General features: G+C 47.2%; 1 protein-coding gene across 1 annotated transcript in view; it reads right to left on the minus strand.

The window, feature by feature from the left end:
* Positions 1 to 13822, minus strand: part of Hunk (hormonally up-regulated Neu-associated kinase) — a 111780-nt gene that overhangs the window by 44662 nt on the left and 53296 nt on the right. Inside the window, exons 3-4 of the mRNA XM_057765653.1 lie at positions 6373 to 6428; positions 531 to 666 (exon numbers count right to left, since the gene is read on the minus strand). Coding sequence (XP_057621636.1) covers positions 531 to 666; positions 6373 to 6428 — 192 coding nt within the window. The remainder of the gene's footprint in view (positions 1 to 530; positions 667 to 6372; positions 6429 to 13822) is intronic.

The following is a 13822-nucleotide window of genomic DNA, read 5'->3' on the forward strand; positions in this document are numbered from 1 at the left end:
TGTGCACATGTGTTTGTTTGGTTTGTGTGTGTATGTGTGTACATGTGCACATGTGTTGGTTTGGTTAGTTTCGTGGCACAGGTGATTGAACCTCGAACCTACCATATACTAAAGCCAGGATTTCACCACTAGCTGCCTTTCCATCCACTCTCTCCTTGTGATACAGAGACAGAGTCTCACTCAGTTGCCCATGGGACCTTAAACTCAGCGTTGAACTTGCGATCCTCCTGCCTTGGCCTCTTGGGTAGCTGTAATTTCAGATCTGGCTTTATGAAAAGGTTTACATACAATCTGGGTGGTTCACGGAACACCAGTGGAAGTCTGTGAAGGCTAGACTTTGCGCTTTTCCCAACTCCCCAGTGAAATGTTTGTAAATGCCATTTTGAAAGTTTATGAAGAAAAGTCTGGAAAGAAAAAAGGAGGGTGGGCTCCAAGAATCATTGATGAGACCCCGGCATAGTAGGTAATTCTCATCAGATAGTGAGAGACCTTAGGAGGCAACACCGACTTTCACAAGCTGGATAACTCACATTGACCAGACATCAATTTTGGGGCCATATTTCTTCCTGGCGAGCAGTTCCGGAGCAGCGTAGGCAGGGCTGCCGCACTGTGTGCTGAATGGGTCCGAGTAACCCAGGATCCCCGCACAGTTGCTCAGACCAAAATCTGCAGAGACGAGAAGACAAACACGAACTCTGAATTAGAAAATTGCAAAAACGAGGAGGGAAGAAGAAGGGGAAAAAAAGAAGAAAAGGAAACATTCTCTCAGGCTAACACATCATTTAGCATCCAACAGGAAACCTACCAGCTGCAAACCATAACCCCTGCTAGACTTCTCAAGACAAAGGCGTGCCGGGTGGTGGCTCCCTTGCTTCGGTGGAACATCTTACATCAGCCCTCGCCACACAATCCGGCTAGACCTAACAGTGTGAGGAGCCAAAACATATTTCTATCGAGCCTCGTAAATGAGTCATCTGGGGTGAAGAGAGACTCTTAGCTTTCGAGGACTGAGGCAGGAACGGAAAGCATGCTGAGATCCTGGCTGCCTGGTGGCCATCAGGGAGAACCCGAACGGTGACTGATTGTCTCCGGCTGGCCCTCTGCATCTCTGGCCACTCACGGCTGCCTTCTTCAGCTCGGTCTCTTTCATCAAAGTCTCTGAGAAATTCCTTCCAGAGGTATACTGTAATTTGGGGGTGGGCGGGGGAGGACTGTTTAAACAGCCCTGCGTGTTGGCTGGAGAAAGAACATGAAGCAGGCTGGCGGTGCCAACTAGACCAAGTGACCTCATGGCGTTGCTTTGTTCTAAGATGGGAAGGCATCTGGGAAGCCTGCAGGAAAGCCCGGATGGGCCTCACAGCTACTCTGGGTCTATTAGGAGTTTTGTGAAGGCTTCACTTTTGATCTAAAGATATGCATCTAGAGGGTAATTAGGGAGCTGTTAGTGCTCTTGCCTCCTCTAGTATCTTCTTCAATCTTTGTTGATCTCAGACTGAAGGGCTGAGATCCTGGGCCAACCTTTGAACTCCATTGCAAATGCTGAGCTCCGAACCCATAGGCATAAGACTCCCAAGTTTCAGGGCAGGTCAGAGATTGGCTCTGAGGAGGCTGCGACCACACCCCGTACTTTCTGCACTAGCACCATTTCTGTCTCCTTTCATGACGGCCTTTTGCTTGGCTCTCGCTTGGCTCCACCTGCAAGTGCACACCCACCACAAAAGCCATAGGGAAGAGAAATGACAAACGGCCCAGGAGAAAACTGGGAGGGTGTGATGCCACCTGCACACCCTGGGTCACTATGACGGGTGATGACACTGAAGAGCTCCCTAACACTTATGGCAGTGGGCTGTATGACTGAACAGCATATTCAAAGAGAACCCCATGGACTCTTTCAGCCTCCGAAGAATACGGAGCCCTCAGGGATCTAGCCGAAGAACCACCAGGAAAGTTGCTTCAACACCAACCTTTCTCTTCTTTTGTCTTTGATTGGATTGTTTTCACTTGTCCCCCTCCTGTCCCCTCACGTTTACCTCCACCTGACCATTTCCTTCCGGTTTGGTCCAGTTTGCCCCACTAGGTACCACAAGAAAACACTAGGAAGAAAGCCTGTCTAAACACAGGATGGCTAGCCTCCCGTCTGAGAGGGTATCTGTTGCAAAGAAGGTGAGGGACCCTGCTCCCAGACCCCAGTAGATACCGCAGCGCACAAGCTAGGTGGGGCGGGAGCACGAGCAGGAGGAACCCAGGCCTCTTGGCTTAAGAACACCAGCTGTGGAGTCTGGAGCTCAGACCACGGGGTGGCAGTGCTGCCGGGAGTCAAAGTTTTAAGGGAAGTTGTCTTGTTAGGAGCCCAAACACACAGCGGTCCCAGAAAAATGTGTCTCTGAATTTCCAAGATTAAAGGCAAAGCTACCATTCCTCAGGTCAACGGGGGCTCTGTTAAAGCAAAGGGCGGAGTCTTTTAGGGCACCTCCTCCCTTCCCCCTCCTCTGATCTATCAAGAAGGGCAAGATAAAAGGCCAGAGCACCGTCCACTGTCCCAGGCAAGCTAGGAAACAGAGCCTGGCCTTATCTCAAGAGTTTTCCAAGAAGATAAATTAGTTCAGGATTTGGGAAGTGGCAGGGCAGAACCTGCATTTAAATTTCTCTTCATCTAGCCAAGAAGACTTGATTTTAAAGACATTGTAGAGAAATAAACGGCAGAATATTTCACATTCATAATTATGGCTATTAAAATTTTACACGTATACCTATAATTAGAATGGTGAAACCAGAGAGAAATTTGCCTCCCAGTAATGTCAGATAGGTCGGCCTCAATTAGATTTGGTAAATACATAAGCTAATTATCACTCAATTTTCTGAGAGCTGCAAAATGAAATCTCAAAAGAAGGCCCCAGTGAATATTCACAGCTCATCTAAGCTGGAGTTATCCCCCCTGGTGGGGGAACATCCTGCAAACATCCGGCTGCCTTCTCTTTTTTTCTCTCTCTCTCTTTTCTTTCTTTCTTCTTCTAAGAAGAAAAATATATGATTGAATCAAAAATCTTACTCCTGATAATTTGAAACATGGCTGAAGCAAGTTTATTTAAACCAAATGATTTCAAAAACAGGGAAACTATTAAGAAGAAATGATAATAGCTATAATCCTCTTTGAAAAAACACCTAAGTACATCCTTTGAAGAGAAGAGGTTCAAAGGGCTTTCAAGTTAGCATAGTAATAATAAGGGTTAGGAAAGACCTTTGATCCACACTGCCATCCCAGGGGCTAGAAAGCCACAGACACTTCCCCTTGAGGGAAGCAGGCTAAGTATGAGAACTGGCTACCTTCTAGGCTAGTACAATGTGACTTTCATTTATAGTATCATTTACATCATGAATGAACTGGAGGTGACAGAAGGAGACTAAGAAAAACGCAGTAACCAGAGCTTCCCTCCTCAACGCAGTAACCAGAGCTTCCCTCCTCACGACTGTCTATTCTGGCTGTAGACACCAGGTCTTCTCCCAGTAGGCTTGGCCCATCTTTTACTACCCAATTCAGTTTGGCCAAAGATGTCACTATGTAGTTTGAGTTTGGATGCACAGTGAACTATGACCTACTGTGTCGGGTAAATGAACTGCAACTCCTCTTACCACAGGAACAGAGTCTTGAGTGGGTCAGCTGTTGACGCCACGCTCATGTAAGGCCGCTCTGAACTATAACCAATCAGCTTCTCTGTGCCTCGCTCCTTTTTGTTTCCTGTACGTCACTTCTTTCCTTTGCTATAAACGCAACATGCATGCAGAGCAGGCCAGGATATTCTGAACAATTTATTGTCAAGACTGCTAGACTCTCAAAGGCAAATCTGGTCTGAACAACTAGTTAGAATTTGTCTTTTTACAGACTTGACTTGAAATATCTGGCTGGGTGTTATTCCCATGGTTACCAGCCAAGAGGTGAGAACCCAAGAAAGTGGAGAGAGAGGTTCCTGACCTCCCCAAAGCAACCGTCATACTCATTGAGAAGAGAATTCCAGGCTCTAGCTTAGGTATGCTGTCTCTTCAACCTGCCTAGAGTGGTTTGAAAGAAAATGGCCCCCAAAGGGAGTTGCACTGTTAGGAGGTGAGGCTTTGTTGGAGTGGGTGTGGTCTTAGAGAAAATGAGTTGCTGTGGAGGCGGACTTTGAGGTCTCATATATGCTCAAGCCACACCCAGTGTCTCGGACCACTTCCTGTTGCCGGTGAGTCAAGATGCAAGAACTCTCGGCTCCTTCTCCAGCACCATGTCTGCCTGCACACTGTCATGCCTCCTACCACGATGATAATGGACTAAACCTCTGAAATGTGAGTGGGCCACCATGATTAATGTTTTCTTTTATAAGAGCTACTGTGGTCACGGTGTCTGTGTGAGTTTCCTCTAAGAGGGTTTATTACTCAGCCAATCTCTGGCTACTTCTAAAAGTACCTGCTATTTCAGTGAGAAACCCTCAGCACCATGAACACAGCAGCCATGAGACCGCTGGCCTAGCGTCACCATGATAGGTTCTTCTGAGGGAATTCCTCGTCAACAGAGAGCTCTGTCTTCTACAGTGCTGCTCTACAACAGGGCAGATTCGTAAGGGGTCACCTAGGGCTACAGCCTGACAGAAAGAGAAGACACCGAGGTGAAGGAGTGAGGAAACTGCAGTGTGGACAGTGCCCTGGCAGGACCTGGAAACTCTCCACAGGCCGGGCGCTCTGCTGGAGGGGCCTTGTCAACAAGATGGAAGCGAATTCTTGGAGCTTTACTGTGACATCAGTCGGCCCTCGCCAAGGTTGTTCCCAGGGTCTCTGCTGTTAAAACATCTCTGTCACTGCCACCACTACAGTTTCCAAAGACAAATCACACATTAGCCATGGATGGGTGGAATCGCCCTCCCTCCAGCCCTTACCCTCCAGGAGGCTCTTTTGTCAAAGGCCAGAAATCCCAAAGAGTTTGACCAGAAGACCTCCTGCAGGTCTTCCGGCAGGACCTCCGTTCACAGCTTCTGTGCCTGGCTCTCAGGGCAGTCACGGTGAAAACAGCAAAGCAATTTAACAAAAAGAAAATCACTGGTCTGCTCTAAATCACCTGCTAAAAATAGGTCCTTAAAGGGCCTTTTTTGGGTGGGGAAGATTGGTTTCCTCGGAACTGTTAATTTTCCACTAACGGGTAAACCAGTCCATCACCACCTGTCAGGACGCCTAATCAATCGCGCAGAAAAGAGGGCTGGAGTCCTTCAGCCCAGGAGCAGCGTATGCCTCACTGAGTGGGATCCCAGATGCCAGTGGGTCTTGCGTGTGAAGTAGGAGAAGAAAGAAAAGCGAGAATTGAGACTTGACGCTGGCTACCTCACGGCTGGAGGTGGACTTTGACAGCCAAGAGCAACTACACACAAGCAGACATCACCAGCAAAAATAACCCAGTTCTTCCTGAACAGCCACAGGGAAGTCACTTAGGATCCTGAATTATGAACCAGTCACAACCTCTACGGTCCTGCAGCTTCCCTTCAGCGGACCCAGGTTCTAGCCACCCCCCTGCTGGCCCCTCTCTTCACAGCACCCAGCCTGCTGCAAAGTTTGCATGAGATTCTACTGAAAAGGAAAAGCCATTCTCACCCTTCCTTGTCCTGGGGCATCCTCAGATACACAGTAAAGGGTAATAAGATATGAAGAAGCTATGGGCAATGTTGCTGAGCCAAACTATTTTCTACTACTAACAATACATGTTCTTGCTAATTCACACTTAAAAATACAATGCTTTAAAAGTTGAGGATCATCTACAAAGGAACCCAAGTTTGGGTTCCGAGCACCCAAGGGAAAAGCTGGTCACGGTGGCACATGTCTGCAGTTCCGCTGCTCGGGAGACAGAGACAGGAGGGTCCCTAGTGCTCCCTGGCCTCACGGCCTAACCAGCTGGTGAACTCTGAGTTCAGTGAGACCCTGTCTCAAAACATAAGGTGGGAAGAGACTGAGGAAGACTCCTGACCTCTGCCCTCCATACCCATGTGCACATGCGTGCACATACATGCACACGTGCATGCACACACACATGCACACATGTGTGCGTGCATACACCAAACATATACCACAGGCACATATAAGAAGTTTCCAAAGTCCAAAGAAATATGTGATCAACAAATATTTACTTGAAAGTATAAAATTCATTTCACAAATGACACTACTTTTAATTTATTATCTAAATAAACTGTTAAATTAATTTTCAAAACTATTTTTAGACGTTAGAAGTACAAAAGGTAATATGGAAATCTTGACTTCGGATCAGATACAAAGCAAGAACAACTTCCAAAGTTAATAATCAGGAGCACGACACGTAAGGGGTAAACTTAAAAAAAAAAAAAGAAAGAAAAGCCATACCAATCAGCTTGATGTTGTTGTCTTCATCTAGTAGCAAATTTTCTATCTTCAAGTCTCTGAAACAAACAAAACCAGACATTTCAGATAAACATTTGGAAGGACAGACTGACATTTCGTTCCTGGAGGACGTGAAAGCTAGGAGGACCACTTGGAACCCACCCTCACCCTATCTGCCGAAACCTGGCCATGGAGTAAAGATTTATAAGGTGGGACATAATTCGTTGCCGCTGGACATAAAATACTAAAGGATTTCAGGGAATCCAGAGTGAAATGGGGCAGAAGAGATGAGCAGTTTCCAGAAGTGGACCTAAAATCTGAACATTAAACGTAACTGAGACCAAGAAATAAATCAGTAAGTCAACATAGGGTCACAACAGTTCACACAGGTGCCGCCTGAGAATCCCAGTTATGGATTCTGGGGCCGGGGTGGTGACACTGGGAACAGCACCAGCTAGAGCCACGGATGGATCTGGGGAAGAGCTTAAGCAAAATAGGGCCAAGAGGGCTAAGGGAGCAAAGGCCCTCGCTACCAGGCATGACCACCAAGTTCAACCCCCAGAACCCACATGGTGGAAGAAGAGAACCAGTTCCTCTGACCTCCACTCATGCTATGGTCCACCCTCCCCTGCCTCTTATCATAAGCAACATAAGTAAAATAAATAAAACTTGAAAGTTGATTTAATAAATCCATTCCACAGCCTCCACGGGCCTCCACGCTTAGCCTGTAAATGTCACAGCACGCTGGCAGATGATAATATTTTAATCTATTTAGCAAACAGATGTTATCACAGGTGGAATAATGGATTTCACAGATGTCAGCCTCCTAATCCCTGGTGCCATGCCTGAGTGGATGCTAACCTGACATGGCAACGGGAACTGGGTATGCAGATGGAATGAAGAATGCCCCTTGGATGGTAGGTGACGTCACTCGTTGGCACCGCGGCGACAGGAGGGAGATGAAAAGCAAGTAGATCCCTCTGAGTGGGAGACTCAGCGCTGAGCAAGCTGACTGTAAGCTCCTACCAGGCGGGGAACAGGCCTGCCTTTCTCTCCACTGTACCCGGGAACCCTTGCTCATTGCAGGTAGTCAGTCACGAACACAGAATGAAGCTAGATTAGCAAAGACATCATTTGGGGTCTGGAGCTGTGGTAACTGGCTGACGTGCACGATCCCCACCACTACAAAACAAAATTAAACCAAAGAGGACCTCCTGGGTTTCCGAAGCAAAATGTGTATTTGTACGAATGTGTGTATATATGAGCCACCTCAGAAGCGTCTCAGTCAACACACAAATTCTGGAATCTTACACTGCGCCTACTGACTCAAACATACGCTGAGCATTAGTGAAGAGTACGTTTTTAGGGGCTGGAGAGATGGCTCAGCAAGTCACAGCACCTGCTGCTCTTGCAAGGGACCCAGGTTTTGCAAGGGACCCAGGTTTGGTTCCCAGCACCCACATGGTGGTTCACAACTGGTTATAACTCTAGTTCCAAGAGATCCAAGACCTGGCCTCCTCAGGCTCTATGAGTGCACACACATAGCGCAAATTCATACATGCAGGCAAAACATACACACAAAATTTTAAAAATCTTTTTAATAATACTTTTCCATAAATGTATACACACATTTATACATCGTCTACTATGATTGGTCCTGATTTAATTTTCCTACATAGGATAGAGAAATCAGACAATAAATACTCTTTTTCTTATGTCTATTATGGGTAACTTAACAGTCTAATTATAATGAAGCAGAAATGGCGGCTGACACCTTACGGCAATGTCCGTGAATAGATAGATGAGCATCACCAAACAGAGCAGCAATGTCCCACTCAACAGGGACGGTTGCCTCTAGCCCAGTTCCCTACTGCCAGCCTGCCCTTTTTGCGAAAAGCCGGAAGTCTTAATTTGGTCTCAGTTTTTAAATACTGGCAACAAACTTGTGTACAAAATAACAATAACCATACTATGCAGGTCAAGCTTGAGGCAAGATGTGGCCTGCCAGTAACCAATTCTCAACTCAGCATGAGTAGGAGATGAAGCTCGGGTGAGATATGGGACTGTCCGGGGCCAGGGTAGAAAACAGGAGGAACAAAAATCAAATCAAATCAGTGTTCACAGGCCCCTGAGGGGTCCAGCCATTTGCAGCAGGACTGGGCAGGAGGGAGCCGGAAGATGGCTTCCTCAGAACCACCAAGGATGGGTAAGAATGGGAAGAATCAGGGAGTCAGCTGGGAAGTGGGGACAGTGAGTTCAAGACCAGAAGGCTGCGGGAGCCTTGGGGCCAGGCACGTGGATGAGGGGTGTGGTAACACCAAGTTAGAGAATATAAATATATAATGCCCTCTGAATGCACACGTAACTGGGGGAGAAGTCCATATATCTTCAGCTCAAGTGAAACTATGCACGGTTCACTGGACACTGCTTTGAAAAGACAACGCATGTACCCAAATATCAGGTTACCCTAAACGTAAGGCAGCCCCACCCGCTTTCCCAATAGGCACACCTCCCTTTGAATCGGGGTTTTGGAAGCACGTGATATCAGCTTTCAGGACTGTGATGGGACCACCGAGTCATGCTGGCTAATATTCAGCTTTGAAGTCGCAATATCACATCAGGCTATAAGGTTATGTGGAGCCTTGGTTTCTGCCCCAACACCACAAAGAAAAAGACGATATATTCAAATGCCCACATAATTCACCATGTAGCTCTAGCTGGCCTAGAACTCTCTACGTAGACCACTCCGGCCTGGAACTCACGAGATCCACCTGCCTCCGCTTCCCGAGTTCTGGGAGTAAAGGTGTGCTCCACCCCAGCCATAACTTTAGAATTATTACCTGCACCCACCCCCACCTCGCATCTCATGAAACAGCATCACTTGTTAAGTCAGAACCGAAGTCTCTTTGGGGCACTGCATGGGAGCTAAGCCTTCCTGAACTAGACATTTGCAATGGCACACCTGGTTGTCCTCTGCAGCTGGGGAACTATCCTGGGTCCCTGCACACTTCTGCAGGAACTCTCGCACTGGGTCTCAGCACTAGCTAACACTGTGGAATGCATATCTGTGGGTGTTAATATTTGCTTGAAACAATAAACCTAGGCACCCATTTAAAATCCCCACAAATTAACCACTCAGTGGGTTGTTTTCATGTAGTTCCTAAGCCATCACAGCTGGGAGCCATTCTTCCAGAAGCTGTGTCCACTGTCTTCATCGTCCCTTCTGCCACAGTCCTAGGATGACTGCTGGGGCCCCGGAGTGTCATCGGTGATGCAAATCAAGTGCGATGTGCCTTCCACAGCGATGGCTTGGTCTGTGACAGGGATTTCCAGAGAGACCCTGCAAAGGACGGCTTCTTTCCCAGAGATAACTACGGCTTTATATGAGCCTGACTTTTACTCGAGCAATTGCGGTAATTCCAACACCCAGACAAACACACAGCAGAGAGCCAGGAACAGCCCAAAGTGTGACTCGGTGAATACTGATTACACAGCGCTACACTATTTCAATCTAAGGCAAAGACACAGTTTGCTGCAAGTGAAATTAAGCCTCGCTGCCTAAAGGAAGTCACGGTCAGGCATTAAAGGGGAAAAATATTGTTCAGAACAAATATTGTACAAAAAAAACAGCTTAAAGAGTCAAGAAAAAAAGAAAGTAATTGATAAGAATAATAATCGATGCTGAGCAATTCTGGGGCCACGAATGCTTAGAGAAAAACAGTAATGATTAGAGCAAGCAGAGAAAAGAAACACTATAAAAGAAAAAATAACTACAAAAACCAGAGAAAGTTTATAAAACCAAGAGGAAGTATAAAATATAATTATTTGGTAAAAGGAGAATCAAACCAGCTCAAAGCCACTACCTTCCTACGCACAAATCTCCTGAAGCGCTTGACTCCAGTCACCAGGAAAAAACGGAGAGAATAAGCCTCGCTAGCAAGCGGCCACCCCATAATACTCTTGTTCAGTTTCCTAGATGATTCCAGCGGGAACCAGCTTCACTACCAGGAAGTCCCTGGGTGCCAGTGATCTTGACCGCTGAGGTGGCAGGAGCATTTTACCCTCTCAGACATTCTTCCGACTTCCCGCTTTGAAAGGAGACTGCTTCCCCGTGGTCTTCCGTGTCCAAATTTGGGGGAAGGCATGGTTTGTTTGTTTGTTTGTTTGTTTGTTTGAGGTGGAACGAAGGTTGAGGAAGGGGAAGTGTCTTGCTACGTAGCTCAGTCTGACCTTGAACTTGTGGCAATGCTCCTGCCTCGGCTGCCCAGTGGTGGGATAAATACGCATCACCACCTGCCTTCATGTCCAGCTTTCTAATGTTGCTTTCTCCTGATCACAGCAAGCCCTCTGGATTCAGGAGTTCTCCATGCTCAGACTGAAAACATATGGAAGAAGAAGACTTCCTGTGCGGAGGGTACCCAGACGCTGTCCTTGTCGTGGACGGGCAGTGTAACTTAATGTGGTGTTTGCACTGGTTTAGCCATTACAAGTAATCTAGAGACAGCAAGGGCTCTGTGCAAACACGAGATAGGCCATTTCATTTCAGAGGCTGGGTTATCTGAAAGATGGGATGTGGGGCGTTGGGGTGTTGGTGAAACGGCCCTTTGTGGGTCTGTGCTGCTGTCTCCATGGCATCATAGATCTACAGGGCTCACAGAAATGCACGATGCCGTGAAACTTAGTGCCAACTACAGCCCTCAGTCAATGTCCATGTCTTTGTCCTAGGTCACCAACTAAGACAGGTGTTATGGCTACCCAAGATACGTAAGTAGACAAAGGGAAGGTGAGTGGGGACCCTGGAGTTTCTGTGCAGTTTCTCTACAAAGTCTATGATCTTTTCCAAGGAGCCTTTATGCTTTTCTCTTCCTAGTGTTAGGAACATGTTAGCCACCCCCCCCCCACGCTCAATGGGTGTTCACTGACCCTGGGGGAAGAATGGCGCCAATAGCCAACAGGGGAGGGGAAATGAGCAGATCTTCCCACCATCTTATAATATTAATAATGTGTCCTCATGGCGAGGAGACCATGTGGTTCAGTGTTAGTTTGTGAAAGTCACTTTTCCTAGGCTGCAGGGCTTCAAAGAGGAACAAGGTTTATTTCATTGAACACCGTGTCCGGCAGCTCATCCATGCTGCCACAAACGACAGTCTGCAATTCTTTTCTATGGCTGTTGTATATGTGTGCCACGTTATTTTGTCCACCGCCTGTGATGGACAGCAAGGCAATGCAGGTGCCCCCTGGACTTCTCCTTCTATCCTCTGGATCTGTAACCTAAAAGTAGTGTGGTAAATGAAATAATCCAAACGCGGAGAGATAAATACTGAATGTTCCCATTGAGGAGGCAGAAGAAGTGACTTCCTCTAAAGAGGAGGCAGGACAGCCTTTGCAAGAATCTGGGGAGGATTTGGGGAGGGAGGGCAGAGAGAGGTTGAGGATACAGGTACGAAACCAGAGAAGCCAGATCTGGTTCTACGGCCTGGCTGGTGGCGAAAGTTAAGAAAATCTAGTGTGGACTGAAACAGGTAGAAAATAGGCTTTGGGCTCTTCTTACACAAGGAAATGATGTTTGAAATGATGTGCTAATTACCCTAGCTTGACCGTCACACATTGTATACACCTATTAAAACATCACTCGGTACCCAATAAACGTGCAAAAGTATGTGTCAGTTAAAAATATTTAAAAGGAAAGAAAAATAAAACCTTTTTGTACTAAAAAGGCCTGGGGGAGTGGGGAAGATGCCGATGAAGCAGGCTGTGCTACCAGGTGGCTCTGGAGATGGGATCTGGGACAGTGCTAAGGGGACCAAGTCTTCAGAACAAAGAACAACACCAAGGCACCAATGAGGAGACCCACCTGAGCTGCCTTTCGTCAAGGAGAGAGTCCAGCCAACATGAGGTCACCAGACAGACATGGGAAGTAGGCAAACAAAAAGTCCCTGGACCATCTCTGCCAAGTGCTCAGCTCCAGAAGGAAACAGCCAGAGGCCGCAGCTGATGCTGAAGCGGGTATGTTTGGTGGGGTTCACAGAGAACATACCAATGGGCCTTTGTTCTTGGTCCTTGACAGAGAATAGGCCAATCCTAAGGTTCATATGTGTGTCTCCTTCCTTCTTCACCCACCCAAACTTTGCTTGAAGCTTTTGAAGACAGTCATCTTGAATTTGGGGGAACTGGTCACCAGGAATTCCAGCCACTGTCCCCCTAGACAAAAGAGTGTGATGGAGGAAAGAGCTGGGAGGACTCTTGTCAGACACATTTGGGTCTTGACTGGGCAGGGACAATAACTGTGTTCCAAATCCCACGGAACAAAGGAGCACACAGGAGCAGCACAGGAGAGGGGGCTCAGGTGTACATGTGAGTACACATGTATTCACTTTGTGCTTGTGGGCATGAGTAAACATACATACTCATAGACATATACACACCCACACACGAGAGCATTACATGTACATGTATGCATGCATGTGGAAGAAAACAAGCATGCATGGGGTTCACATATATGCATGCATGCACAATGTATGTCCTAGTATGAAAACTATGAATGCAAGCATGCACACACATACATGAGATCATGTACATATCCATGTGGACAGAACAGATATGATTGGGGGGGGCATGTGTGTGTGTGTGTGTGTGTGTGTGTGTGTGCGTGTGTCACATGTTTCCAGGATCATGGGATAGTAAAAAAAAGAATGGTAGGAGTGGCAGGAATTCAGGAGAAAGCCAAAGGGACACGCTCAGGAGTGAGACCCTAAATCAGAGGTTCTCAACCTTCCTGATAGCTGCAACCCTTCCAAGTTTATCAGAAACTTCTCAGCTGGAGCCCTGAAAAGCCAAAGGAGTAACATGGAAACTCAGTATATAAGGAACTAAAGAAGCCAAAATCTCCAAAAATGAAAACCAAAACTAAAGTATGAGACAGGAGGAGAGACCCGTGAGTCAGCCACTTGACTGGGTTACAAAAGACCTTGTTCTCAGCCTTCCTGACATGCGACCCTTTAACACAGTTACTCTGTTGTGGCAACCCCCACCCAGAAAGTTATTTCACTGCTACTTCGCAGCTGTAATTTTGCTATTGTTATGAATGATGATGCAAATATTTCTTGGAGATAAAGGCTTGTGAGGGGCTGTGACCCACAGGTTGAGAAGCACTGGAAAGGAAGGTGACAATGAGCTGAGGCAGCCAGGGTTTGCAGAGGCGAGAGGAACCTGAGATGCTAGAGCAGGGACTCCCACAGCTGGGGCCTGAGCAGACAGTAGACAAACGTGATGGCCCTGAACGTGAGGAAGGCAGCGTGGGCTCCACGTTCTCTCTGTGAGGGGGCAACGTGGGTTCCATGTTCTCTCTGTGAGGAGGCAGCGTGGACTCCACATTCTCTCTGTGTGGAGGCAGCGTGGACTCCACGCTCTCTCTCACTGACCACCGACTTGCCCCAAGCAAGTCATTCAAACT

This window comes from Chionomys nivalis, chromosome 3 (genome assembly GCF_950005125.1).
Source record: "Chionomys nivalis chromosome 3, mChiNiv1.1, whole genome shotgun sequence".
Classification (NCBI taxonomy): Eukaryota; Metazoa; Chordata; class Mammalia; order Rodentia; family Cricetidae; genus Chionomys; species Chionomys nivalis.